Source organism: Melanotaenia boesemani, chromosome 2, assembly GCF_017639745.1.
Source record: "Melanotaenia boesemani isolate fMelBoe1 chromosome 2, fMelBoe1.pri, whole genome shotgun sequence".
Classification (NCBI taxonomy): domain Eukaryota; kingdom Metazoa; phylum Chordata; class Actinopteri; order Atheriniformes; family Melanotaeniidae; genus Melanotaenia; species Melanotaenia boesemani.
Genome location: NC_055683.1, coordinates 37461648 through 37488656, shown reverse-complemented (window position 1 = coordinate 37488656; position 27009 = coordinate 37461648). Strand labels below are relative to the sequence as shown.

Genomic DNA, 27009 nt, shown 5'->3' with positions numbered 1-27009 from the left:
ACCACACCTCGATGTGGCCTTCCTGCTCTCCGCCTCGTGTTTCAGTGAACAGGATGTTCACCTCTGCTGCTCGTAGTGATGAACTTCCCCTCATGATGCAACGCGACTGTTGAGCCACACAAAATAAAACAACAGAAATCTGCCTCTGAATATAGGCCTGATATATTCTCTGATGAAAAAATGAAATGACTACCTCCCTTAGATAAAGACGAAGGTCTTCAGGAGGAATTAGAAGTTTGATTGGGAGGTAATGTGTGTAAGTACTCTCACTGCTCAGAAAATCCATCTGAAACATCAGCATATTAATGCATTGTCAACAAAGTTTATTCATTGTTATTATAACTAATAACAACACTGGAAGTGGCTGAAAACAGATGAAAAACAAACTGAAGCTGGATGACGTGATTGTTTCAGTCCTCAGAATGATGAAGAAGGCCTCACACACCCTGACGTTCTCATAGCTCAGCAGCGCTCTCTACAGGTTGAGCGGCTCATCGCTCTGAGGATCTGCTCCGCTCTCTGCTGCAGCTGAGGCCTGAGTGATGGAGCTCTGAGACGTGTAGCAGCCCAGAGCCGACACTGGCCAATCCCGGCCAGAGCAGCTAGAGGCTGCATGGGAAGAAGAAGCAGAGAGAAGGTCAACAGCTTACAGTTTTTCTCTATTGCCAAAACACAAAACCCAGTACTCTAAACCAAATGACCAGTTGCCTAAACACATTTAGTAAAACTCCCCCCCTTTTGCCACAACCACAAACACAATTCACCTGTAGACACTGTTCACAAAACCCATCCCCTTTTTCTCAAAACTCAAAACAAAATTTGCTGTGCTAAAACACATTTTGCATATAACTCTGCTCCAATATGCATTGTGAAGCTCATGTGATGCAAAATGCTACCCACAATCAGCAAAACTTGAACACAATGAACATACCTGGTGTCAATCAGTAAACACAACGACTCATAATTGAAAACACCTATTGCAAATGATGTGACCACACCTATATAAGTCAGTGCAGTTTGCTGAAAGTTCAAAAACAAAAATGGATGATGAAGACAGAAGAAGAGGAGTTTGTGTCAGAGGAGGGAGAGGAGTTTGTGTCAGAGGAGGCAGAGGAGTTCGTGTCAGAGGAGGCAGAGGAGCGGGCCGAGGAGGGAGAGGAGCAGGTCAAGGAGGGAGAGGAGCGGGCCGAGGAGTGGGCCAAAGAGGGCGAGAAGCAGTCCAAAGAGGAGCAGGCCAAGGAGCGAGAGGAGAAGGAGGGCAAGCAAGACAACGCATTTTCATTACAGATGAAATGAGAGCAACAGTCATTGTCCACGGCATGACAATGACCGAAGCGGGACAACGAGTCCAACCAAAACATCACTCTCTGCGCTGCCATGAGTTCTAGAGGGCTTCTCCACCGGCATGCTGAACTTGGTGCCTACAACACTGAGCGTCTCCTCACCTTCCTAGGAGAGCTCAGAGATGTTTTGCATGACAATGACCACCTGAATGCTCGGCCAGCAGATCACCACGACCAGCAGATTCCTGGGCCAGCTGATCTTCCCATATACGTCATCCTCTGGGACAATGTTAGCTTCCATCGCAGCATCCAGGTCAGAGTGGTTTAACATCAATCAGCAATTCATTAATGTGTGTCTGCCACCCTACTCTCCGTTCCTAAACCCAATAGAGGAGTTCTTCTCAGCATGGCGGTGGAAGGTCTATGACCGCCAACCTTACACTAGAGAGAACCTTCTCAGGGCTATGGACCTGGCCTGTGATGATGTGGCTGTGGAGGCGTTCCAAGGCTGGGTGCGGCATGCCAGGGCATTCTTCCCACGTTGTTTGGCTATGGACAATATTGCCTGTGACGTTGATGAGGTCCTGTGGCCCGACCCAGCCCGACGACGTGATGCCTCTCCATGATTTCGGTGTCAACATACAACATACTGTGTCAATTTTCAACGTACTGTAATAAAAGAAATCGCACCCTGAACATTGTGTTCTCAATTGTTACTGTACAGTATCTATTGTGTGTAATGGATCCTCCATGGAGTTTAGTACTCATTTTTGCATTGAGTTGTGATATTACTGCATTTTCTGCATTATGTAACTATTCCCATGAAATGCACAAATCTATAGAAAATGCCCAAAACATATTTGAGAATAAATAAGGGTTGCTCAAATGCATCCTGGCAGTTGTGAAACTGTAAAAAGAACAGTCTCACACTGTGAAAATTGTGCTTTCAATTTTTTTGGTAATGTGGTTAATGATGCTCAGTAGTGTTTACATTTTTGCAGGCCTTGAGTGGTATTTTGGTGTCAGAGTTTGCTTTTGAGCATATGAGCAACTGTTTTGGTGTGATGGGTTTGCTTTTGAGCATATGAGCAACTGTTTTGGTGTGATGGGTTTGCTTTTGAGCATATGAGCAACTGTTTTGGTGTGATGGGTTTGCTTTTGAGCATATGAGCAACTGTTTTGGTGTGATGGGTTGGTTTTGAAAAGAAACTGTGAGGTTTAGTGTACGTAGCTTTAGAAAAGTGTTTTGTGTTTAGAGTTTTGTGAAAAGTGAGGGCAGTATCGTGAAATGTGTTTAAGCAATAGAGAAAAACTGTAATGAGATGGGTCTTCATAGGGATGTCTTAGCCCAGGGATCTCAAACTCTGCTCTTTGACGGCCATAAACGTCACTGTGCAGAACTTGGTAACAAGCTGTTGGATCTGTTTCATTAGAATCAGGTGTGCTGGAGCAGAAAACATCTAAAACCTGCAGGACAATGGCCCTCGAGGACTGGAGTTTGACATCCTAGATTCAGCCTTATGTTGTGTGATGTGTTCAGACAGGAATAGGTTACACCTTCACCTGCCTGCGAGCGTGACTCACCTGAGCGGCTGCACTGCATGCTCTTGGCACTGAGGGAGTGATGAAGTACGGGAGTGTTGTGTCCCACCTCCAGAGACGCAGCAGGTCTGTGGGAGGCGGAGCTCTTGGCCTTGTCTTTTGTCTTGGACATGGCTGTGGTCAGCAGAGTGAAGGTAAACATTATTAGCTGTGTCACATGCCTGAACCCATATAAACAATACAAAGATACACTGTTCTCCTGAACCGGGCTTGACGGGACGGTGCAGATAGAGAGCTGCACACACACCTGCTGATAAATAGTTTCAAAATTCCACATTAAATCAGACAAATCAGTTTGTTTGAGCACAGAGATGTCTTAAAGACATGAAGACCTGAATGAATTTTCTCTTGCTAAATCCAGACAGATTGAGGTTGTTGTCTGTGGACCTGAAAACCCATCTGACTGTCTAACTATGGATTTACTCTGGATGGTATTAGCTTGGCTTCCAGTACTACAGTAAGGAGCTTTGGAGTTATTCTGGACCAGGATTTGTCATTTGACTCAAATATAAAACAGGTTTCTGGGACCACCTTCTTCCACCAACTTAATATTCCAATGAGGAGCATCCTATCTCAGAGTGATGCAGGAAAACTGCTCCATCTATCTGTGACTTTTTAAATTATTGATCTGTCCCAGAAATATTCTGAAAAGTTTCCATATGAACCAAAATGCCGCAGGGCTCTAATGAGAACAATCATCAGAGATCATTTTTCTCCAGTTTTATCTTCTCATGTTAAATCCAGAATAGAATATAAAATTATTCTCCTCACATATAACGCTCTTAGTAACCGAGTTCCCATGGATCTCAAAGATGTCAGAGTTCCAGATTTTCCCAAAAGAGCACTTCACCCTAAGACCTAAGACTTTAGGAGGAGACCAGAATCTCCTCCTAAAGTTGCTGTTTAGAGGTCTACTGACCCCGCCCACATAGATCTTCCTGTTAAGGATGCTTCACAGGTTCTCAGTAGGGTTGAGGTCAGGCGATGATGGTGGTCCCACCATGAGTTTTTCTCCCTTTCTACCCACAACAGCCAAAGATTCTGCTGGTGTTCCTGCTTCACGGGATGGGACGCTGCAATGCAGAAGGAATGATTCATCCTTTCATACCATGGCAGGAAATGGTCTGGACTAATTCATCAGAAGCCACCATAAGGGGTCCTCCATCTCATTCCCCATTATTCCAGCCCAGAACATCACTCCACCTCCAGCTGCTGACATGGCAGCCTTGTTGGGACATGGTGGCTGTCCACCAATCATCCAGATCTCCATCCATCTGGACCATCCAGTGCAAAATGACATTCATTAGAGAAGAAAACTATTAGAAAATGAGACTTCATAAGAGTTCATGTATTTTATCAGCCCACTGCTAACTTTTCTCTGTGGTTGTTGGTTAAGGGAGGCCCAGATACAGCTTTATGTTCGCCTGCAGCTTCTGATACCTGCTGCTGCCCATCAGCTGATCCATGAATACCATGATTTTCCTGATGGAGACTTTGCTTCATCTACCTTTATATGAACTGACCTGTTTACTCTGAATCACACTCATTTATTAACAGTACGATGATCCCACTGAAGTTTTCCTGAAATGTTTTCATTCCTTTATACGCAGAAGGATTCTTCTCCTTTCCCAGACTGGATGGAAACTGGGAATGTCTAACGCGGAACAACCGTCTTCAGTAGTTTCACCTGGAATCTAAAGATCACACCTGTCTGAGGTTGTAATCTATGATCTAAACAGCAGAAACAACTAAATATAAATGTTACAGAAAAACTAAAACCCAGATGTTTCAGTAACTGGATGCATGCAGAATCATCTGGAACACAGTGAATGTGCTGCAGTAAACAGGCTGCAGACAGATGCTCCATCATGTCTGAAACCAGCGATTGATCTGAAAATTGATAAATGAGACAGTGGAAACTGATCTCCACATAAAGGAGAAGCTGTTTCAATCACAGAGACGTGAACATCAGCTGACTTTTCAGCCCATCCTGTGAGGCACCAGCTGATGCAGCTGTTTCCTGGTTTCACAACAGTCCTGGATGAGATTCTCCATCGGCTTCTCAGCAGCACCAACACTTACTGTCTTTGGAGGAGATTGTAGGTAGTTTGGTTTCTGTGTTTTTGATGGACGGGACGTTCACACGACCTTTGTAAATATGGCCGTCCAGTCCGATGATGTCAACCTCCTGCAAGTGACCAACACACACACACACACAAAGTATTTGGTCACATCTGCTACCAGAGTAGCAGCTGGAATAAAGAAAAAGACAAAATACAGAAAAATCCTAAATAGTTTCATGATGTTTCTTTGTTGTGTTTTTTTTTCTGTGAGAAAGTGCAAGACAAGAGAAAGAGACAATAAACAAAGTAGAGCGGAGATCTGAGTGTAAAAAGAGTGTGATGAGTCTGTAAGTATGACTCATCCAGCAGGTGGCATAAATAAATGAATGAATGAATGAACGAATGAATGAACGAATGAATAAATGAATAAATGAATAAATAAATAAATAAATAAATGTATTATTAAAAGTCATAAAATGATAGAAATGTATGTTTATTGTTTTAATAGTATTTTGATAATATAGATAAATTGTTATTACCAATTTCCCGCTGAAATAGTAATCGCAATAATAATTACATAAAAACCTAATTCAAAACAGTAAAATGTGATTACCAATCACCATTTTTGGGACAGAGTCTACTTAATAATAATAAAAAAAAAACATAATAAATAATAAAAATAATAAACAAATAACTAACAAATAAATCAATAAAAATAATTACACACATACATTGTTAAGTGTTTAAAAATAGGTAATTCATTATAAGATTGTTCTTTACGATGAGGCCTGAGACACGTCAAGAGATCATATAACTGACTTTGGTTTAAATGGCTTATTTATTTTCCTTGTAAAATATATTTCTGATTTAAAATTTTCTTATGTGTTATTAAAAGAGTCAGGTGTTATATAAGCTTTAGCTTCAGCCTAAACCAGAAATCTTCAGTTAACACACCTGACTCAGACTCAGGTAATTGCTAATTACCCATTGATTTGAATCAGGTGTGGTGCAGCAGGGAAACTTCTAAAGCCTGCAGGACACCGACCTACAAGAACCAGGATTAACGGTCCTCGGTTGACACCATTTTCGTTTATTTAGCTCTTCCTGTTTATTATTTTGTCTGTTATTGGAGGAACTAACCAGCCAATAAATAATTACATACATACATAATTCATTGGTAATAAAGTGTAATAAATAAATAAATAAATAAAGTCTGACCCAAATGGTCAGGACCAGAGAAGATATGATGAAGGTTACACTCATTCAGATGCTTTGAGGTTCAGCTGCTGTAAATAAGCATGCAGGAGTAAAAGATTCCCCCTGAAATGTCCTGAGGTCAATGTGTGAAGTGGCAGAAAATAGAAATACATGACCAAATGTCTTCAAGACAGGAAACAAGGAATCAAATTAGTTCAAAAATTAAGGTGATTTTCACCAAGAGTCAGAGGCCATAAATAATATGTTTTAATAAGAGGTTTAAAACCCTGATATAAATGATTATATATCCATCCTACAGGTTCAGATTCAGATGGAGGTTTATTTTCCTACCTGGAACACGCCGTCCACCTCAGGCTGGGAGTGGAGCTTTGTTTGCTGCAGGCCGCTGCGTCTCTGACTGCTGGAGGTGGTGGTGTGATTCCCCCCGCAGCTCCGTGGCACCGCCAGCTGACTGTAGTCCGTCAGCTCAGATATGCGCTCGCTGCTCGGGACAAACAACAAACAAGCTCCTCTGTCTTTATCATCAATCTATATAGTATCTTTAATCAAACCGTTTCCATCTGCTTATGTCTTAATTGCTGAAGCAGCAATAGAGAAAGTATTTTTTAGTTTTTGTCTTTCAGGATGAGATTCCTTCAGCTTTAAACTAAGTTTTCCTTCTAAACCAAATAGAAGGTTTTGAGCTCATTTTGGCATCTTTTTCAGTGAGAAGCTTCTGATGTTTCACAAGTCAGTTACATCCTCTACAGTCTGCTGTTCATGCTGCAGTTTACAGTACAGTCGGCTAAGGTGGTAGAGCAGCTCATCCAGTATCTTGAAGGTTGGTGGTCTGATTCCCGATTCATCCTGGTCCAGACGCTTAACCACCTCGCCTCCATTTATAGACAGAGAGGCTGTAGGTGTGGATTAGTGGCTACACATGCAGCTTCCTACCAGTGGATGAATGGTACAGACATCATAAAGGACCCTCCCTCCCTGGACACCACCACTTCAAACTGTTACGCTCTGGCAGACGCTACAGCGCTGCTACGGCACGGACATCTACGTAGGTTCAGAGACTGTTTTTATCCATCTGCCATCAGCCTACTGAACAAACAATAACCAACTCATGACCCCTTGCAGTTCATTAGTTCACACTGCAGTCATATAAGCACTCAATTTAAAGTGATGTAAAGCTTCCTGTCCTCTCCCCTGACTGGACCTGACTTACTGCTCGACTCCTGCTGGGTGCTGGTCCTGGTTCTGGTTCCATCGCTGAATCTCTAAGCTTTCTAACTGCTTGCACATGTCAGCGTAACTCCTCCTCTGCCACTGCCTCTTGCTCCCTGAGTTGCTTCCTGCTCTCATCCTGAGACAACCAGAACAGTGGGTATGTTTTCACCATGTCCACATACAGCAGTGGCAGAAAGCAAGCGGCAGATCTCACCTCCGGTAGTGCCGACGTAGATGCTCCATGCCTCCATAGATGGAAAACGCCCTCATGGATTTGTGGGAGGGAAAAGCAGGAGAGGACGGCAGCGTCACCACGTGTCTTTTATGTCCCAGAGAGTGAAACAAACACACATGCGAGCAGTTTGGTAAAATAAGTCAGCAAAGAGAGCGGAAACATATTCCCTCATCCTTCTGTAAATTAGACTTTATGTTTTCTGAGTTGACTCACGGTCCCGGGACGTGCTTCACTATCGGTCGGTCACATGACAGGCAGTAAAATCTCTCCACCAGCTGCCTGAAAACAAACACAAACATCATTTTTCTTTACAAGTTACTTCATATAATTCTTAATTTCACAGTAATGAGTTTCTCAGGTTGGTTTAATGTGTCCATGAAAATCTGGTCCCAAACGGCCTGAACATTTCCATAAGTTCACATTAACAGCTTCATTCAAACATCTTTTCTTCCTCTGGATGTGATCTGAGAGACTAAAGGTACAACCTGAAGCTTTTAAACTCTCTGTAAACATTTCTATGCAGACAGACACCAGATGAGAGATATTTCTCTGTATTTGGAGCTTTTAATGGCCTGTTGATGTTTTGTCTTCTTGTTCATTTGAATTCACACAACTAAATGTTTATTATAGACTGACAGACTATAGAATAACCATCAGAGCACTTCGCACTCAGACTGCAGGTTTTCTGGTGGTTCCTGGAGGTTTTAAAACTAGAATTAGAGGCAGAACCTTCAGTTATCTGACCCTCTCTGTGGAACCAGCTCCCAGGAAGCAGATACCCTTTCTATCGTTAAGATCTGGCTTCAAACTTTCCTTCCTGATAAATCTTATAGTAGGTCTGGCTTGGTGACTCTTATTCATCCCTTTAGTCCTGCTGCTATAGGCCGAGGCTGCTGGGGGACTTCCCATGATGCACTAGGCTCCTTGCTGCTCACCATGTAGAAATATCTGACATTGTTGTTGTCGTTCATTTGTGATTCTCTTCTTCTACCTCAGCAGGTATCTCTGGCTTAGAGATGCTGCTGGTTGACCCCAATTTCCTGTCCTCTCCACCCCAACCAGTCCAGAAAGATGGCCATCCTTCCTGGTTCTGATGGAGGTTTTGCTTCCTAGTTCTGGTTCTGATGGAGGTTTTCCTCTCCACTGTCTCCTTGTGCAGCTCAGTAAGGAGGATTGAATCAAAGAGAAGATTTGATTCATTGTGTTTATTAATTAGTTTATTTCTGGGCTATTCAACTCTGTCCTACGAAAGCTGCAATCCTGCAGGTTTTCCAAATTTCCCTGCTTCAACACACCTGACACAGTTTCCCTGACTCAACACAATTAATCGGTTTGAATTGATTATGTCTATAAAACGCTTTAAGACTTTGTTAAGTGGTGCTATACAAATAAAGTTTAATTAAACTAATAACATGAATGATATTCCTAGTTTAGAGATTATTTTTCATTCATTTTTGAAGACTAAAAACCCACATTCAGAGTCAGATTATGGTCAAGACTGAATTTTAAACAAATGCAGTTTTTTATTATCTATCTTTTAAATCAGGAACCAGATGTTCAGACAGTGTAAGTTTATGAAAGTTGACTGGGGACTGAACTTTCTAAGTTTTGGGAAAAGCAGGCAGATTCATGAGCAGCTGGTGCAGAACTGTGATGATCGGGTTATCACTCACTTCCTGATGGCGGCGGCATCCTCGTGCTCTGGTGCTCCCTGAGCCTGAAGCTTCTGGTGGATGTTCCTCCAGCGATCCTCCAGCTGCTTCTTCAGAGAGTCCAACTCGATCCTGTTCAACTGTCCGATCAGACAACAGTCATATTAACTCTGGATCATCAGAAGAAATTTGAAACAACAGATTTTAACTAAAGCTGAAAGCTGAAATGAAGAATATATAGATGAACCATGAAAAAACGTAGTATTCTGTCCCAGCTGTATGATGTTTTCATTGCCAAACAACAGCACCTCTGTACCTTACACTCCATCTCGGTGGAGAGCTTGTTGATGACTTTGTGCCAGTCCTGCTCCTGGCCCGTCACCTTGTTCAGCAGCTCGTGGAACATGGCGTTCAGCTGCTCCGTCGCCGAGTCGAACTGCAGACGACTCACTTTGCTGTCCAGATCAGATTTATCTGCTTTCTACAGGTTTGAAAGGAGATGGAAATCTGAGGACATACTGAGATCCACTCAAAGACAGATAATGTCAACAGATACACAGTGACTGTCCAGCAACTTTTAAACTTTAATATATCTGTATATTTTCTATTTTTCATTGTCAGTAAGCTCAAACAGAAGGTTATATTTTAGTGGTGCCGTTTTCTTATAAACATTTGACTGATTAGTTGATGTGGATAAAAATGATGCTGTGAACCTTCATAAGTTAAAAGTTCACAGAATAAAAACCTAACCTATCCAGCTTCTTTTATTTCCCACAAATATCTCCGACCACATTCTACATGATCAATTATCAGTATTTACCCGTAAAATCCTCCAATTTCCTCCTAAACTGTTTTTAGGGATAAAAGACTTGTGGACAAACTATTTAACTGGCCAATTCTTACTGAAAGCAATGGGAGGGTTTTTGTTGCAGTATCATTTGTTGCTGGAGTACAGTACGGCTTTACGGCTTCTAAGATTAATTCTGTTGGAGACTGGTCTGAAATAAGTGTTTACTGAATCTACAGTTATGATTGTAGCCTGGAATGGTATACATCATTTATATCTCAGGAATCTTAGCTTTCCAATGGTATATAACAGGTAATTGAAAGGGAGACTGAGTAAAATGCATTTGTTAAATGTTGTCATGTCCCACACATGGGACATCTGGTACCAACGAGTTAATAAAAAAAGCTTCATGGCGCTGCTTGGTTTAGGGAATGGCTTCTTTTTAGGCATGAAAATCACTGCTTGCCTTCAAGGTCTGTAGACCAACTCACTTTGAAGCAGTGAGTGTAGGAGCTAGCGAGCTAACGGTGTAAATCCGTGGTTTGTTGAGGCTGGTGTGCATCTCATGAATGTAAGCCTTTGCTAGTTCTTTCATATGGTTTTATTTTGCAATGCTTATAATATGTCTGGGTTCAAGCTGTTGGTTAAGTTAATAATTTGTCAGAAACATAATCAGCCATACATTCTCTAATTTTTGCTTGCATTTGATATGTAGTAACGTTCCTCGTGTTTAATATCCCTTCAAATATTTTAATTGCTGTGGTGAAGTAAATTGTAACTCCACATTATTTAAGCGGCTTAATCATTGGCAGCCCAACTGGTTAGCTGTTAAAAGCACACAGTGGATTCATTTCTGGTCACCATTTTGGAGCGCCATCTAGTGGCTATTTGAGGGAGCATTTGTCATTTATGTACTGCTCATGGAGCATCAATACGGCTTATTTACATGACAGCGAAGGACTGTAATTTCATTATAATATGGCTGTTTTGTACTGATGCAGTTCAGTATGTCAATTTGTATTTATGTTTCTTTATTTGCTCTTTATTCTTTAGAAACTACACCACAGAGATTAGGTGTGGTTTCTAACAAACACAGGAGCAGCTCCATGGTGAATAAAACACTCTCTAAATAACTCAGTCTCTTAATCTTCTTTACAGTCTGAGTAATATTTGTTTAATTTGTTACTGAGCTGTTGTAAATGAGAAAATGTTGCCTTCAGGAGTCACTTTTTTACTTAATGAAATGTATTTTAAATTGACTGCAGTGTTTTTAACTCATAAAAGCCAACATGTGTCCTGTAAAGCTAACATCATAAGACCATACTACTTCCTGTTAATTACTGAGCAATTTAAAACTTACGAGCTTGTTCTCCACCATTTCCCTGTCAGCCTTCTTCCCCTCGATCTCCTCCATCACCTTGTACAGCTCCTGTGGAAACAACAGTTCATTGCTGCTGTTAGTAAAAAGTAATGGATAATCTCCAAACTTATCTTATCTTAAGAAAATCTGATTTTTGGCCCTCTGCTAGGGCACTCTTAGTGTACTCCAAGTCTTTTTAAACCATTTACAAGTTTAAGGGCCAAAGCCAGATTATATAACTTTAAATTATATTAGTTTTACAGAAAGGGATAGTCTGGTAATAAAGAAAACACAAAGAAGAAAAGGTTTCTGTTGGCCGTTTACCTGGATGTGTCCATGCTTCTGTTTGTTGTCCTCATGCAAACTCCTGGTGGTCTCATGCAACTTTTCACAATCCACTTGAAGCTCCAGGATCACCTTCTGCACATGATTGAGCACCCCCACATTCTGACACAAACACAGTCATCACTTCAGAGACAAACACTTCCACTCACTGCTGCCTGATCTACCCTAGCTGAAACAGTAGTAAACCAGCGTTTTTTACTCTCCATCCTGGTATATTTAACTGTCTGCTGTACTGACTCTGCTTGTCTCTCTGTCCTCCAGTGGTCTCCCTGCTCTGCCTCCACTCTGCTGATGCACCAGTCTGTTCACAGTTTCCTGCAGGCTCTCATAGTGCTGGACCAGAAGGCTGAGCTTCCTGCCAATGTTTACCGTCTTGGCAGTGAACGCTGACCGCTGTGAGCTCTGACTGAGGTCCTGGCTTTCACTGCTGCCCTGCTCTGCCTCGTGCTGGAGGCTGCTGGACAGATGCGAGGTAAAGGACAGTATCATGTCCTCTAACATGCCACGCAGGTCATCCAGCTGAGGTCAGAGGATGAGGATAGGATAAAGAGTGGGGATTAGAAGGATCTATTTTGTTTCTGAATGATATAATACCCTACCTGAACACAGTGGGTGAATTTATCAATGAAAAAAATAATTATTTTAATGTCTCAATCAGCAACACTGGATTACAAAGTCCTGACTTTCTCCCCTGACCTGATCTTGTAGATGTTGGTCTGCAGCTCTCTCCTCACACAAAGCCTGTTTCATCCTCAGATGCTTCATGTCTTCCTCCAGCTTATGCACAGACGTCCTGCACATGAAGTTAAGGACAAGAGAGCACAGACCCACATCCAAACTGATCTAACGTCAGTCAAACATAAAACATCCTGATGATGGAACAAACTGAGGTTTCCCTCCATTCTTCCACTGGACTGTTTTATGAAATGAAAATGGATGCAAACTGAACTATTTCCCCTGAAATGCAACATTTCTAAAGGTAAGTTGTTACGGAGTTCCAACTCTAACCCTCTAAAGGTTTCAACTGTTTTACCTTTGTTTGTACTGTTAAAACAGAACCAAGACACAGTGATTTAGTATGATTTTAGATAAGAAATAACATGATGTTTGGGGAGATTAATGGCAAACACTGGAAGACCAGACTGGATGAAATCATTGCAGAGATGGACAGCTTCTCCTTTTGGCATCTATTTCTAGTCTGGTTTGTATGATAATGAAGTTCAGTTCTGGTTCTAATAGATCTAAGTGCTGCTTCTGACACAGTCGTCCAGAACATCCTATTAGACCAACTGGAAAATTGAGTGGGAATCTCTGGCCCAGTTCTGAACTGGTTTAAATCCTTCCTGAAAGACGGGGACTACTTCCTATCAGTTGGTAACTGCTGATTTGTTTATCTACATGCTCTCAACAGCTCAGCTAATGGAAACAAACCAAATATCAGATCATAAATATTCTAACAACACTTATAATCAATACTTGGATGTTCCAGAAGTTCTTCAGCTAAAAAAAGATCAAACTGAAATCACTGTGTTTAGAACCAAGATGAGCATCCAAAGATTAGTGTCCAGGTTCGGTCAGCAAAATTAAAACCAACAGATCAATCCAGAGATCTTGGTGTTATTTTGGACTCTGAGCAACATTTTAGCAACCATATTACAGCAGGAACCAGATCAACCTTTTACCACCCAAAGAATATATCTAGGTTAAAAGGACTGACGACTCAGCGTCATTTAGAAAAATTTGATCTGTTTTTAGTATCCTAGACCAGTGGTTTCCAACCTTTTTTCCTCGGGGACCCCCTTCATGCAAACTAAAATGCCATGAACCCCCTTCTCCACTGTGTACTGGAACCATGCTGGTTTTAGGCTTTCAAAAGTGAGATTCTCACCATAAATAATGTATTCTGGTTGAGTCCTGTCCTTTGATAAAGCCAAAGTTAAATAAACAACATACAGCCTTACTTTATTTCCTTAAAATAGGGACAATTTGTGGACATTAGTCACAATGGCTCTAATGTTCTAAGCCTCAAGGACCCCTTGTGCTATTTGGGAACCACTGTCCTAGACTACTGTAATGTACTCTTAAAAACACCAAGACAACTGAAAACAGTCCAGAATGCTGCTGCCAGTATCTTCACAAAGACCAGAATAAATTCTCACATCTTTACACTGGTCCTGGTTCAGAATATAGATCTGGCCTGCTGACACCATATGAGCCACCAAGACTTCTAAGATTATCTAGGTTCAGTTTGTTTTCCATCCCAAGGTCAGACTAAACATTTAGTTCTTCTGCTCCTGATATCTGGAACAAACTAGCAGAAAACCTGAAGTCAGACAGAACTGGAGAGTCCTGGCAAACCTGAAGTGTATTGTGCTGCAATTTATGTTCTTATTTTGCTTTAGTGTCCTTTAAGCTAAGAGAGACAAATTAATAAATCTTCATTTTTCCCCATTAAAACAGAACCAAGAATAATGATGACAATGTGTTTTAGTACAATTTTAGACTCCAGATTTCAGTTCAAATCATTCAGACTGGGAACAAAGATAGGTAATTTGGAATCCTCAATGCAACTGGTAGCAAAAACAGATAAACAACAGAAAAGTGAGAAAGTACCTTCTGTTATGGAGTGAGTTGGGATAAAAGAATTTGGTGGAATTATTCAGAACACCTCCTCAAAACAAATGTCCACAGAAAAAAGTTACTGTGCTGGAGATCCTGTGGTGAATAATTACAGATCAATACTACATATTTCCGTTAATTCAGCAGTATTGCATTAGAGAACTGAGAAATGTTTGATGCATCGTTGCAGCCAGAGAAAAAAAAGCCCTGTAATGCTCATGTTTTAACTTGTGTGATGTAGAAATAAACCTGCAATGCCTCTGCTGTACAGTCTGTTCTATGTTTTTTACCTGAGGTATGACACTTGCTGTCTGAGCTGACAAGACACTTTGCTATCTGTCTCCACACTCTCTGAGGCTGACTCTCTGTCCGGACTCATCAGCATGTCCTCCAAATTGTCCAGCTTGGGACAGACATGCCAGGTCATCAGAACCAGAGGGAAAACTGACTGATGATGCTGAGTTTATTTTGTTTGCTCACCTTCTCCTGGTCCCTCTTGAAGCTCTCCATTAACGCCCCCTGCTGGTTCAGCTGATTCATCAGGCTGTTGGAAGCATCCCGAGAACCTGCACATTAATAAGACCAGAATACTTTCTCACATAACAGGGCCCCTGCAGCTAACAGACTGGCTAACACTGATTCTAGTAAACAGGTAAGTTGTAGGTAGCAGTTTTCTGTTTGAATCATGAGGAGAAGGTGATTTACTGAGATGCAGTCTGTTGGATGAATCCATGTTAGATCATGTTTGAATATGGTGCATGAAATTTAAAAATTTTAGCATGTGCCTTTGCAGAGGTCTCTACATCCTTGTTTCTCATTGCTCCTGATAAGAAGCTGACAGCTGACTCGTGCTGTGTTACCTTTGTTGGCGACGAGCTCTCGGAGCTGAGTCAGCTGAGTCTGGTCTGCTTTTCTTTCCTCTAACGCCACGATGCGAGCTTCAAGCTGCATGAACCTGATCTGCAGTTTGCCCATGTCCCTCAAGGCCTCCATCATCTCTGGGTCATGCTTTGAGCCGCTGCTCTTTTGAGACGGGGCCACATCAGGGGCTGCCAAGCCAGCCTCAGTCTGCGGAAGCAACCCTGGCAGGGTGGGAGATGCCTCAGAGACGTCCACTGCTTCCTGCGGGACCACATTCTCTCCAGAAAGGGTTGGAGAACAAGTAGCTGCTGGTGTAGGAGAGGGATCAGAAGGGAGCCGGGGGGAGGACGGGATGGTGGGATGAGGTCCAGCAGGAGGTGATGTAGGTTTGGTCATCATGGCCCCGTCAGAAACACCGGATTTTACAGGTGTCTGTAAATACAACACAGACAAAGTAAAACAGGAAGATGCTGAGTTTATTATAAGCTACAGTTCATATAAATGATGTCATCTAAGGGTGTTTATTTGTTCATTTATCAAGTTATCTCATATAAAAGAAAATATTTAAATTATACATCTAATGGTTTATGAGAAGCTTTTGTCATGTGACTAGAAAGCCAGTGCAGGTTTTTCTGACCGATTTCAAGCTAACTGACTTAAACTGTGTGATTTATGAGGTTAAAGCAATGTTTCTCAAATGGGGGTACATGGACCCCTTGGACACACTCCAGGGGGCGAAGGGATAACTTGTTCTATCTTTTCTAGCTTTCTGACTTCAGTTTGTATTGTGAGGTGAGTCAGTTCAGGTGGTCAGGACTACTACGCACATATACATTATATTACTATATACATTTAAATAACTTCTAGATCTGGAAAAGTTACTCTGATCATCATGTGTAAAACTGGATTTTTCACTTCCAGATAGCTGAGATTAAACATTTTGTGATTTTGTAGATCCGTTATATGTTAGTTGTAATAAATATGTGAATATGTAAACAGATAAAATATGTAAATTAAATACAAAATAAAGTAAAATAAAGCTTATTTAGACGAAATTATAAATAGAAATATAATGTAAATAAATATAAAATATATTTAGCACACACACACATATATATATATATATGATTTTCACTACATAAGTGGCTTTTATTTATATGTCAAACAGTAGCTATTCTGTTGAAGGACATCTGCAAGTCAAAGCTAGCTAGATGAGTTTTCTGCTTTCTAAAGAAATGTTCAAAAGTATTTTTATCATGTCCAGAAAGAAGCCTCTCGAGTCCAGGTGGAGGTCCTGTAGGCTCTTCATCTGTTTTCTCTGAGAGAAATCCACAGTTAATATGTAAGATTTATGCTTACTTTACTTTGTTGCTATGTTGGCATCAAAATATAGAAATAAATCAAACTTAAAGACCTATAAGGAGTGTTTATGTGATTTTACACGTTTATTGTGTTGGGAAATTAATGCAGAATAAATCATGATAATCATAAAATTGTGGTTATTTCTTCAACGATAGTCATACTAAGAAAATCTATAATTGTGATATCCCCACTCTACACACAGAGTTGTTTGTCCTTTCAGAGATACCGTAGAAAAAATGGTGGCACAAATATGGCAACTGTATGTGGACGGATGGAACGTAGATATAAATGGTTCATTCTGAGAATAAAAACATCAGCTACTTTAATAAAGTGATTAGATACCAGTAGAAACCGATTTTAATGATAGATCACATTTTTCTGTCACTGACCTTTGATTTTATTACACGCCGCACCTTTAAGGCGCTCAAGAAACCAGTTTGTTTTTTTACCTTTTGGAGGTTTTCTCTCTCACTCAACGATGCTGACTCTATGATCAGATTCAGCTCCTCTGGGTCTGGATACCTCTGAAACATGGTCCTCAGAAAACTCTGTTAAAAATAAAAACCAAAGAGACACAACTGAACTTTATATCAGGAGTCATTACATACCAACATGCAGCACAGTTGGACTCTGTTAAGTAAGAATCATGTTCATGGATGAACATGGACTCCCTCCTCATCGTTAGTGAGGCAGATCCAGGATTTTAACCTTCGTTTCAGTTGGTTTGGGTTCATTCAAGCTGACCGACTCCTCCACAGACCTGAGAGATGTAGATCTACCTCTGAGTGCCTCAGAAGCACGTCTAACCAGTCTCCAGGGAAATGTCTGATTGTGTTATTGATTTCAATCTAGACAAAAAGAAAAGAAAAAAAGAAAAGAAAAGAAAAGACTTACCACAGCTTCCTCCAGAGCATCCACACGGTGGCAGCACTTCTCCACCGCTGCCATCATCTCCACCTGAGCATCCATCATCTGGACAAAGAGGAGCCAAAGCAAGCTTCATTTTCTAGCCAGTCAGAATGCAGCAGCTCATCTACACACTGACACTCAGAACCAACCCAAGTTTACACACAAACAGACTAAACGACACACACACACTGTGTTACACACATTAAGCCAAATGACTATTTCTACCAGATTTCATTACAAAATTTTTGAAGGAAAGCAGCATCCTGAAAATGCATGACTTTTCTAGATTTTCCATAAGCTGGGAAACCTCCTTTCAGGAGCTGCTTGGTAATCTGCTCCATCTTTGACTGGTGGAGGTCAGAGGTCATACCTTGGTGAAGGAGAATGCTGAAACATCTTATTTATTTATTTTATCTTAATCAAGTTTCAATCTATAGTCCCCTGATGAGCTAGTAACATCATTTCTCTTCTTTTTTTTCCAAATAAAAACTCCATGAGCACAAATAAATTCTGTTTCATTATTAGCTTCAGTTTGTAAACAAACTATGGAACGATAGAAGTCCCACAAAAAAAGAATAATTCTGGAAAAGAATAAATATGTATATTGTTTTAATTTATTTTCACATAATTTCATCCTTTTATATTATTTATTTTTCCCTTTTATTTTCTCTATTCTTTTCCTAATTTATTTCCTCATGTCCAAGCTGTCAATCATCTGCTTTGGGGCGGGGTTTCTTGTCCACACAGAGAAGTGGACCTCCGCACAAATAATGACATCCCACTGTGCTCTGAGCCAACAGGATTTCAGCATGACGGAACCTGTATTTAATGCTAATTGTCAACTATTACCTGTTTCTGAAACTATTCTAGGTTAAAATTCAGCATTGCTTAAGAGTCGTTCACATTAGACCTATAATGCCTCATTTAAGATTTTGGTCCATTTTTTTTGGTAAGACGGTCTATTGCACGTTTATCGTAACGTTGCTCCGCTGATGACTGCATGCAGTCATGACCGTCATTCTGATCCGATCTGTGCAACCTGTTTATGTTATGTGGAGATAAAATATCCTGAGAAAATGGCATTAATAAAAACATGCAAGCGCGACTGCTCTTGGCTACCGTATAGGTTCACAGCTATGATAGTTTTTCATTAACATTCTGCTTGTTCAGATACAGGTCCTCTCCGCTTCCCAGGCTCTGTGTCCTGCTGGTGATGTTAAAGATGGCGTCATCTTTAACAAACAGGCCTCTTGAATTGATGTGAGCTGACCTCAGGGACACATATCACTCCAAACTGAATGGCAGGCGGAAGAAAAAGTAGTTGCAACCAACTGGGTATAACTTAGACAAGCTCCTGATATTACAGTTACTTTCCACTGTATTTCAGTACACCATCAACTATATATTTACCCCAATTACTAAAATATTGGAATTCAAACATGAGCATCTATTCTAATATATAAATGCTGGTGTTGGGGGGTATTGATATTTCAGTATCGATCAGCACATCCCTACTGGTTTCTCAGACACATCTGAAGGGCTTTACAGTGTAAGAGTTTCCTAATCACTAAGCTGGTGAGGCAAAGACTAGAAACAGTTTTAGGAATCAAAACAGATCCAGATATCAGTTCCTGGTTTTTCCAGTGATTTCACAACTCTAATAACTCTGATAATCTCGCTGTGGTGCTTTTCAGCAGGTTCACCTTGTGCTGCTGGTGGAGCTCCTCCATCCCACCATTCAGGTCATCTCTCTGGTTGGTCAGCTCCTCTATGAGCTTCATCACCTCCAAAAATAACCACAATCAATTCTCAGTTCTGACTTCCCTGAGGATCCTGACTTGATGAAACAATAAATTTAAAGCCGTCATGTGTGTGTTGACCCTCTGACCCCTGTGAAAGCAGACAGGGTGTGAACGTGTTAGTGAAGAGAACAATCTAGCTGTTGCTCTGTTTCCCGTCTCAGGCCGATAATAAGCAGGTTATTTAGATTTCCTGCAAGGACATTAGCGTTTTGTTTGCTGTGCAAGCGCTTGTGTTTATTCTGTTCTGTCACCATAGAAACACAGACATTCCTGAGCTGCAGTTTAACTGTGTCAGCGCGAGTCCGGACATGAAATGATGCACGGAGACCCCACGCAGCTCCTCAGCCACAACTAACACAACTAGCTGATCCATTAATGAGTTTGAGTTTTTGGTTTGTGTTTTTTTACATCAATATTCTCTTTGCTTTTTCATATATTTTTATTTTATTTAACAGGTTAGTACATTTGCAACATAGCTGATTTACATAATTAAAATAATATTTAGTGCGTATCAAATGAATGAACATGTGAAGTTTGAACTGAAAACAACCCACTTGTTTCAACCCACAACTTCACTTATTTAGGATATTTCTCACTAAAGTCAAGGTATTTTTTCTTATATTAGGAAATCTTACCAAATGTAATTATTTTACTGCACTGGCAGATTATTTCACTGGATTATAGTTTTAAGTTGAGTATTAACTATTAAGTTGAATGTTTTTTTTTTCCTCATATACATATATATATATATATATATATATATATATATATATATATATATATATATATATATATATGTATACACATATATAAACAACTGATTTTTGCAGAGTGTGCTGGGAGGTGTTGAAGCAAGATTTTGTAGCTAAAATTGGGTGTAAATGATAAAATAGGATCTCAAACAGTCTCAGTGAGATGATTTAACCTAATGTGTGTAAAATGAGTTAGTGTAGTGTCTGATCAATAGCATTACATAGGCATTTATAAGCCAATACAGATGTGAAAATCAAATTCATATGTATCTGTCTGTTTCCTGTAATGACCACATGAACTGCATTTATGGAATATCAGACATCCCTTGTATTCTGGTCTCATAATAAAGATGTTAGTGGAGGAAGTTCTTTGTCTCAGTTCCCAAGTAACCTGTGACTAAACAAGTGGCATAGGAGACCTCACAGATTCTGTTTTAGATGACACTTTTTGTAATAAATCTTTTTATTATTTGTCAAGTTGGTGTCCGGAAACCTTTTTACCTCCCAACCATCTTTCACACATCACCTGCCTCAAGAACTACACACCATTAGTTTGTGGAACAAATGCACAGAGGAAATGATAAAATGTTGATCAATGCATACGTTTAAACAAACTGTTAAATTAAGAGACAATGTGGAAGAACTGTCCCACTGACCAAACTGTCTTACCAAATTCACTCCAAGTAACTTTGGGATTGTTTTTATTATTTTCCATTGTATTCTTATTATTATGTTCCAGTGTAAAAAGTCGCATGTATACGAGTCATGATTTTTTTTTTTTTTGTGGAAACTTTATTGATTTTATGGGGGGTTGGTGGCCATACTGTCTTCCTACTCCTTTTTTGAACATATAAAGTCTACTCAAACCATCTTGTTTTTATATTCTAATTTTTCCTTTTATTTTTATTTGTTCGAAATGTATTTGTTCAAAATAATCTAACCCAAAATCTAAAATAACCAATATTAGAATTTAGTAACTAAGCAATAAATAAAAGACAACATTAACCCAATTAACTAATTACTTGAAACTTGTTGCAAATTTGTGACAAACCCCTTCTGGTCTTAGTTTAATTTATTTCTTTTTATCCAACTGATTTTTTTTATTTATTTGCTTTCAGTCACTTATATCTGCATTTACTCATATAATAATTATTTATTGTCATTCATTGATTTAATATTTATTGGTATTTTATTACCATTCTGGTCTTTTTCATTTTTTTATTTTTGTTTTGCTGATAAGACTTTTTGGCTGGATATGAGATTGTAAGACTTGGTTAGATAGATCTGTTTTACTTTCAATTATTAGAAGACAAAAAATGAGTAGAAATTGGTCTTTGTCAGACACGTGACCTAACTAGCCGACCCTGGTCGAATTCCATTTAGATGCTAAGCAGGATGCTTGATGAGCTGTAGCGATAGATAATGGCCCATTCAGATGTTTTCATTCACCACTGGATTACATTCACTTGTAAACTATTTAGCAGCTTATTACCTCTCACATTAGCAGCTAACGCTTGGGCTCTGTCATGTTCAGTTAACACTGAATTACAGAAAGTGATGTCACTACACACATACATACTCCGAAATAAATCCAATACCAGACCAGTAAATGTAGACAAGGAATATCGTATTTGCGTCATATCAGATTATGTAATCAGATATCTGATTTTGATGCTCTTGTAAACAGGCTTAGTAGTTTATAAAAATAGTTAGCCTATCTGAGAATGTTTTCAATATTCAAGAAAAAATTGTGTTACATAAATATCTGCAAATGAATCGATATTGAATCGAATCAGGAATTTAGTGGCGATACCAGCCGTAATGAGCTTATTGTTTATTTTTAATTGTTTTACTGACAAACAAACAAAAAGCACAGTTGAAAAAAATCCCCTTAGCATGGTGTTAATAGCTCAACCAGTAAAACCAGTCACTTATTAACTGAACACCAATGTTACTTCAAACAAACAGCGTCACCATGGAGGGGGTTGGGGGTGTGGCAATATATGTGTGTGTGTGTGCGCTTTCCACTAAATAGTCCTCTGACGAGGTAATGGTGACCCCTGGCGTGTGACCAGATGCCTGTTACATGGCATATGTGGCCGGTGGACGAGGGCATGCCGGGTCATCTCGTCATGGTTAATCCAGCAGGAACAGGGGCTGACCGGGTCCGTGCCCACGCAGGACATGAATGATTCAGACCGGCTTCAGAAAGCCGCAGCATCACCTGCAATCTGCCCCATGTCCTGCTTTTCACCTGACAGCTATTCATGCCCTGACAGCCAGAGTCATCTCTGTGGGGGACTAATTACCCCCTATCACATGAAGGGAGAGGACAGGAGGAGGATGAGATCAGGAGCAACGACAAACCTTGACATCAACACCATCAGCTTTTAACACAGACTTCAAACTCCTGTAGCGTTGTCACTGAAGCTCAAACGTCTGTCTTTTGAATTGATAACTGAGGATCTTGAGTTGTTTTTTTTTTCTGTCATTTGGGCACAGCCTGACAAAAGCCTGAAGAGACAAGCAGGGGTCATTTGAGATGTCAGGGTGACGCCCGTCTCCTTTGTGCTCTCTGTCATCAACAGCTTAGTGCTGTGCTGAAATTTCTACCTCAGCCACCAGAGATGGCAGAGAAGAAGAAGAAAGAGAAGGGCACACTGCTGGCTAAGAGTCAGAACACCTTCGATCTAAAGAAAATGTCTCTTCAGCAACTCAGTGGATGAACAATTTGGGTGCATGCCACATGGAGGAAATAAACAAGCAAACAAGAAAAACCCTCTGCAGATTTTCCTTGCTGCATTTCAGCTCCCTCAAAGATTTCAAACACATTTTGTCTTGATCTGGCTTCATTTAGAGCTCAGTAACACCACTGGGAAGTGTTATGTGGGCTAGAAATGGCCTAAAGGTCATGGGCTTGTCCTAACTTGGGTTGTGGCATGTGTTGTATAAGCCATATCTGGCCCAAGTATCACAGGCCAGCTTTGGCATGGAAGTGATGTGAGGGCCCAGAAGCCCAAAGAAAATGCAGATTTAGGCAGAATGTTGTGGATGTATGCAAGTTTAGACAGCCACATTGACCCAGAGTCAACATCTTCATCCAAAACCAAATACTGGACCATGTTAGGATTGAACAATGTTCACTCACTGGGCTGCACCCCTGGCCAACTACACTTCCTGTCTCTGTTTACTATATCTGTACATTACAATTAGATCAATACTTTATTTAAAAAACAAACAGTGAACATGTTATGGGTGAGAAAAAAGCACAGAGAAACACTCATTCAGATGCATTGGATGATGATTTCACAAAAAATATTTCCAACTTTAGAAGCAAAACACCACAGTCTCCTCTCATTTCTCCAGTTTGTTCCTCCTCATGTTCCCAGTCCTATACCCTTCCTGTCACCTGGAAGTCGATCACAGCATGCCGAAGGATGTCTGAGTCCCAAAATGCAGCTGAAGGGAGGAGGCTGGAGGAGGAGCTGAAAGGATCCTTTGCACACATGCTTTAGCTATCTATAACTTATTAAGTTAAATAAACTGAACTAAAAGAGAAATAAAGTTGTAACAAACACCTTTAGAGCTCATCTGACAGAGGAAACACTGATGAAGCTGGGTCACAGTTTTTATGCAGCTGTCAGGTTAAAGTGATACTCTAAAACAACAACTTCTAAGATGTTGTTGTCTAAGCTCACTAAGATGAGAGCTGGTGTGACATTACAGTCAGAGGCTGTGGTCTCCATGAACTTAGCCGAACAGTGAAACACTAGAATACAGTAATAATGAGTCATAATGTTGAGTCAGCATGTCTTAAAATCATCCTGGGGAGGAACAATAAGCACTCAACTGAAAACAGAGGGCTTTGGAAAATCACAGATTAATGACTGGAGCAGCTGCGGAAGATTCCAGCTCCTTCGTCACCTGAGTCTTCCTCAGTGTTTTCATTTGATCGCTGCTTCTGATCTCACATTATGTGATGCCCTCTATAGAGTCTGTTACCTTAGAGGTCAATACTTGATTCAGCTGTACTCAGATATGGGATCTGAACTGAAGCCATGTGGATGAACAGTAATATCTTGATTTTATTCTTTCTTCCACCACAAGAACACTGTAGGTGAGTTTTTTTTCAGACTTGAAGCTCAAACAACTGTTTCAGTTCAGAGTTGTTTACAAGAGGAGAGACTGGAGAGGGTAAAACTCGAAGAAACTGTGGCATTCAAATATTTGTGATGAAATATCTTAAAGTTTTGAAGTATTTGTTGATGCCGCCTTGAGCTCTAGTAAACCAAAGATTATTAATCACGGTTTTTGTCCGACAGGACTTAAACATAAATTTAAAATAAGTGAACTGAAAGACAAAAGTTTTGGTTTCAGCTCCAAACCTGGTCATAATGTGATGCAAGTTTATGGTTTGTGCAATATGAACTTATATGACAAACCATGACTTTATGGCATTAAAATGTAACATATGCACGCTTATCTCTTTTAAGAGTGACATGTTTTATATTTCATAGTTTTCTAGGCAAGTTGGTCTAATATTTTGCAATATCTGTAGGTTTAAATTCTTAAATTTATTTGTATTTTGTATTTTCTAGCTGCTTCAGAGGCTTAGAAATAAAGGTTTTAGACAATTGTGTGAAGAGATTCAGAAACAGTCTAGGTCTGAATGGATCAGAGCAATTTTCAAACTTATAAAAATACTAATTGGTCCAGGGCAGCTGGTTCACGTGCTGCTGTTTCTCCTTAGCCTGCTTTCAACTCCAGTTTGATCTCATATGTCATCATAAATTAAGCAAAAATAACTTTTAGCAAGGTCTAGAGTATAAAAACTCTGTTTTTCATAGCAAACGTCTGGCTTTTCAGAGTGTATAATATCACTTGGAAATGCAGTAACGATCAGTTATGTCCGTCTTCTGTTATAACTCGTAATAGACTTTTTGGGGACCCAGACTGACTGATGCTCTATATTCTAACTTAATCCATACACTACTGCTAAAAATTTTGGGATCACTTTCCCATTCAGTCCATTGGGAAAGTAATTCCAAACTTGACCGGTAATGTACACCATTTAATTACGATAACATTTGATGGGTCGTGGAAGAGGTTAACGGGTGAGTGGAAGTATAAACAGAGAAAAACTGCCTAGTCCTGCACTAACATTCTTTTAAATAACAGTTTATAATAATTGTTATTATAATAGTTGTGTCTGTAAAGGATTGTATGAGTTGTTGCTCTCACCTCAGACACGCCGTCCTCGCAAGTCTGGATCCTTCTCTGTTCATCTGCAGCAGACCCGGAGGCGGAGGTCAGAGATCCAGCAGAGCCTCCACCATCCAGCAGCTCGATCCCGGACCGAACATGCTGGTTCTTCTCGTCCTCATCCTGCAGCTTCAGGTCCTGAGAGCCAACATCCACCAAGGTATCAGGCGCTCTGTCATCGGACTCGGAGTCTCTCCATCGGGTCGTCACCTCCCGGATATCCAGCTGTTTCAGAACAGCGAGGAGCAGCGCGTGAAGAGCGGTGAAATTCACACAGCCCTTCTGGCGCGTTGCGATTGACAAGTTTAACAAGTCGTACAAGCTGATGTTCTCTTCCGACATGTTGGTTTGCAACGACGTGACAACAGTTAAAATTAAGCTAACGTTCGCTGACTCAGCAAACTTTCCTCGCAACTCCAGTTTTAAATAGTATCAAGACATAATTTAAACTAAATATAAAACGAAAGAAAAGGCCTCTTTGGTCTTTCTGAAATCGTTGTGAACCGGTTACTGGTTCTCGCCTCTCACAAGCAGAGGTAATCTCGGAGGTTGTTAGCCAGATCCAATGCCGGTTAAACGGCACTGGTAGAATCTAATATCATTCCAGTGAAAATGCAAACCGGACTGTTAAGGTACACACATTCGCCGGAGGTACTTAGAATAACCTTTCACATTAAAATCACAATTTAAACATATAAATACATTCCTGAAGGAAGTTGTCGAATTTAAGATGGAAAATTATACAAAAATGTAAAAATATTTAATTTGCTTAAATTTAAAACATTTCAGGTTAAATAAAAACGGTATCGCCACACATTTGAAAGAAGTTATGCTTTGATTTTGACGACTGTAACCGGATGTAGCATTCTGTTCATCTTAAATGACTTCACTTTCTCTGCGAAACCCCACGTTGACCAACTCACAGCGCTATCCGTTGCCTGGCAACAAAAAGCAGCCAGGCAGCGCTCGAGAAACAGGAAGAAAACAAATCTCACAATATGTAGAGGCTTTGTTTTCTTCCTTTTTTTTGTTAAAAACCATAGACAAAATTCTGGTCTATAGATAACGCTAATTCCCTCACTGTGTTAAAAAACAATAACGAAACCATACGTATATTTTCTGTTAAGTCTTTAAAAACACTTTATTCAAATATCTGTATTAAACTTGGCACAAAAATTCGTCAGTGTTTTGGTGGATCATTTCTTTGTTGTAACAATGCTTCTTGTTAATACATCTTATACTGTTTGAAAGCCTGTTTATTTCTTTTTTAAAATGAGCTACATTTGTAAGGAAATAGATTTATGGGATGAGGAGCACAGTTGAGTATGTGGGTTGGGCCCATACAACCTTGTCAAATCTTCTCTGTCGATGCCAAATAGCTGATTCTGCTGTTGACTCTTGTTTTAAGCTTCTGGTATCCTAGATGATGACACTTAGGTGCCTGATTAGCAGAACCTGTGATCGTGGACATGCAACACCACTAAGTTGGATCATAGGGTCAAAGTGTGGAGAAGATGTGGATTTATGCCGATTGCTACATTGATAGGGTAACAGCTTCTGGTGGAGGCAGTGTGATGGTGTGGGATGGCAACTCCCTCACTGGAAAAACAAGGCTTGTTATCATCAGAAGGAAATTTCATTGCAGAGAGATGTGGAGATGAGAATCTCGTATCACCACAGTCTTG

The 27009-nt window shown here is 40.2% G+C and overlaps 1 protein-coding gene across 1 annotated transcript; it reads right to left on the bottom strand.

Moving 5' to 3' along the window:
* Window positions 1-302: 302 nt before the first annotated feature.
* LOC121628246 (glutamine-rich protein 2) lies at window positions 303-25666 on the bottom strand. Its single transcript, XM_041967235.1, has 19 exons — window positions 25304-25666; window positions 17494-17571; window positions 17049-17147; window positions 15237-15669; window positions 14857-14942; window positions 14667-14779; window positions 12454-12550; window positions 11995-12276; window positions 11737-11859; window positions 11413-11481; window positions 9582-9746; window positions 9287-9405; window positions 7827-7892; window positions 7593-7697; window positions 7377-7514; window positions 6497-6647; window positions 4968-5073; window positions 2868-2999; window positions 303-609 (listed from the first exon to the last, which is right to left on the bottom strand). The coding sequence occupies exons 1-19, from the start codon at window positions 25664-25666 to the stop codon at window positions 476-478; spliced, it is 2859 nt and encodes a 952-aa protein (XP_041823169.1). The 3' UTR covers window positions 303-475.
* Between the last annotated feature and the right edge of the window lie 1343 nt (window positions 25667-27009).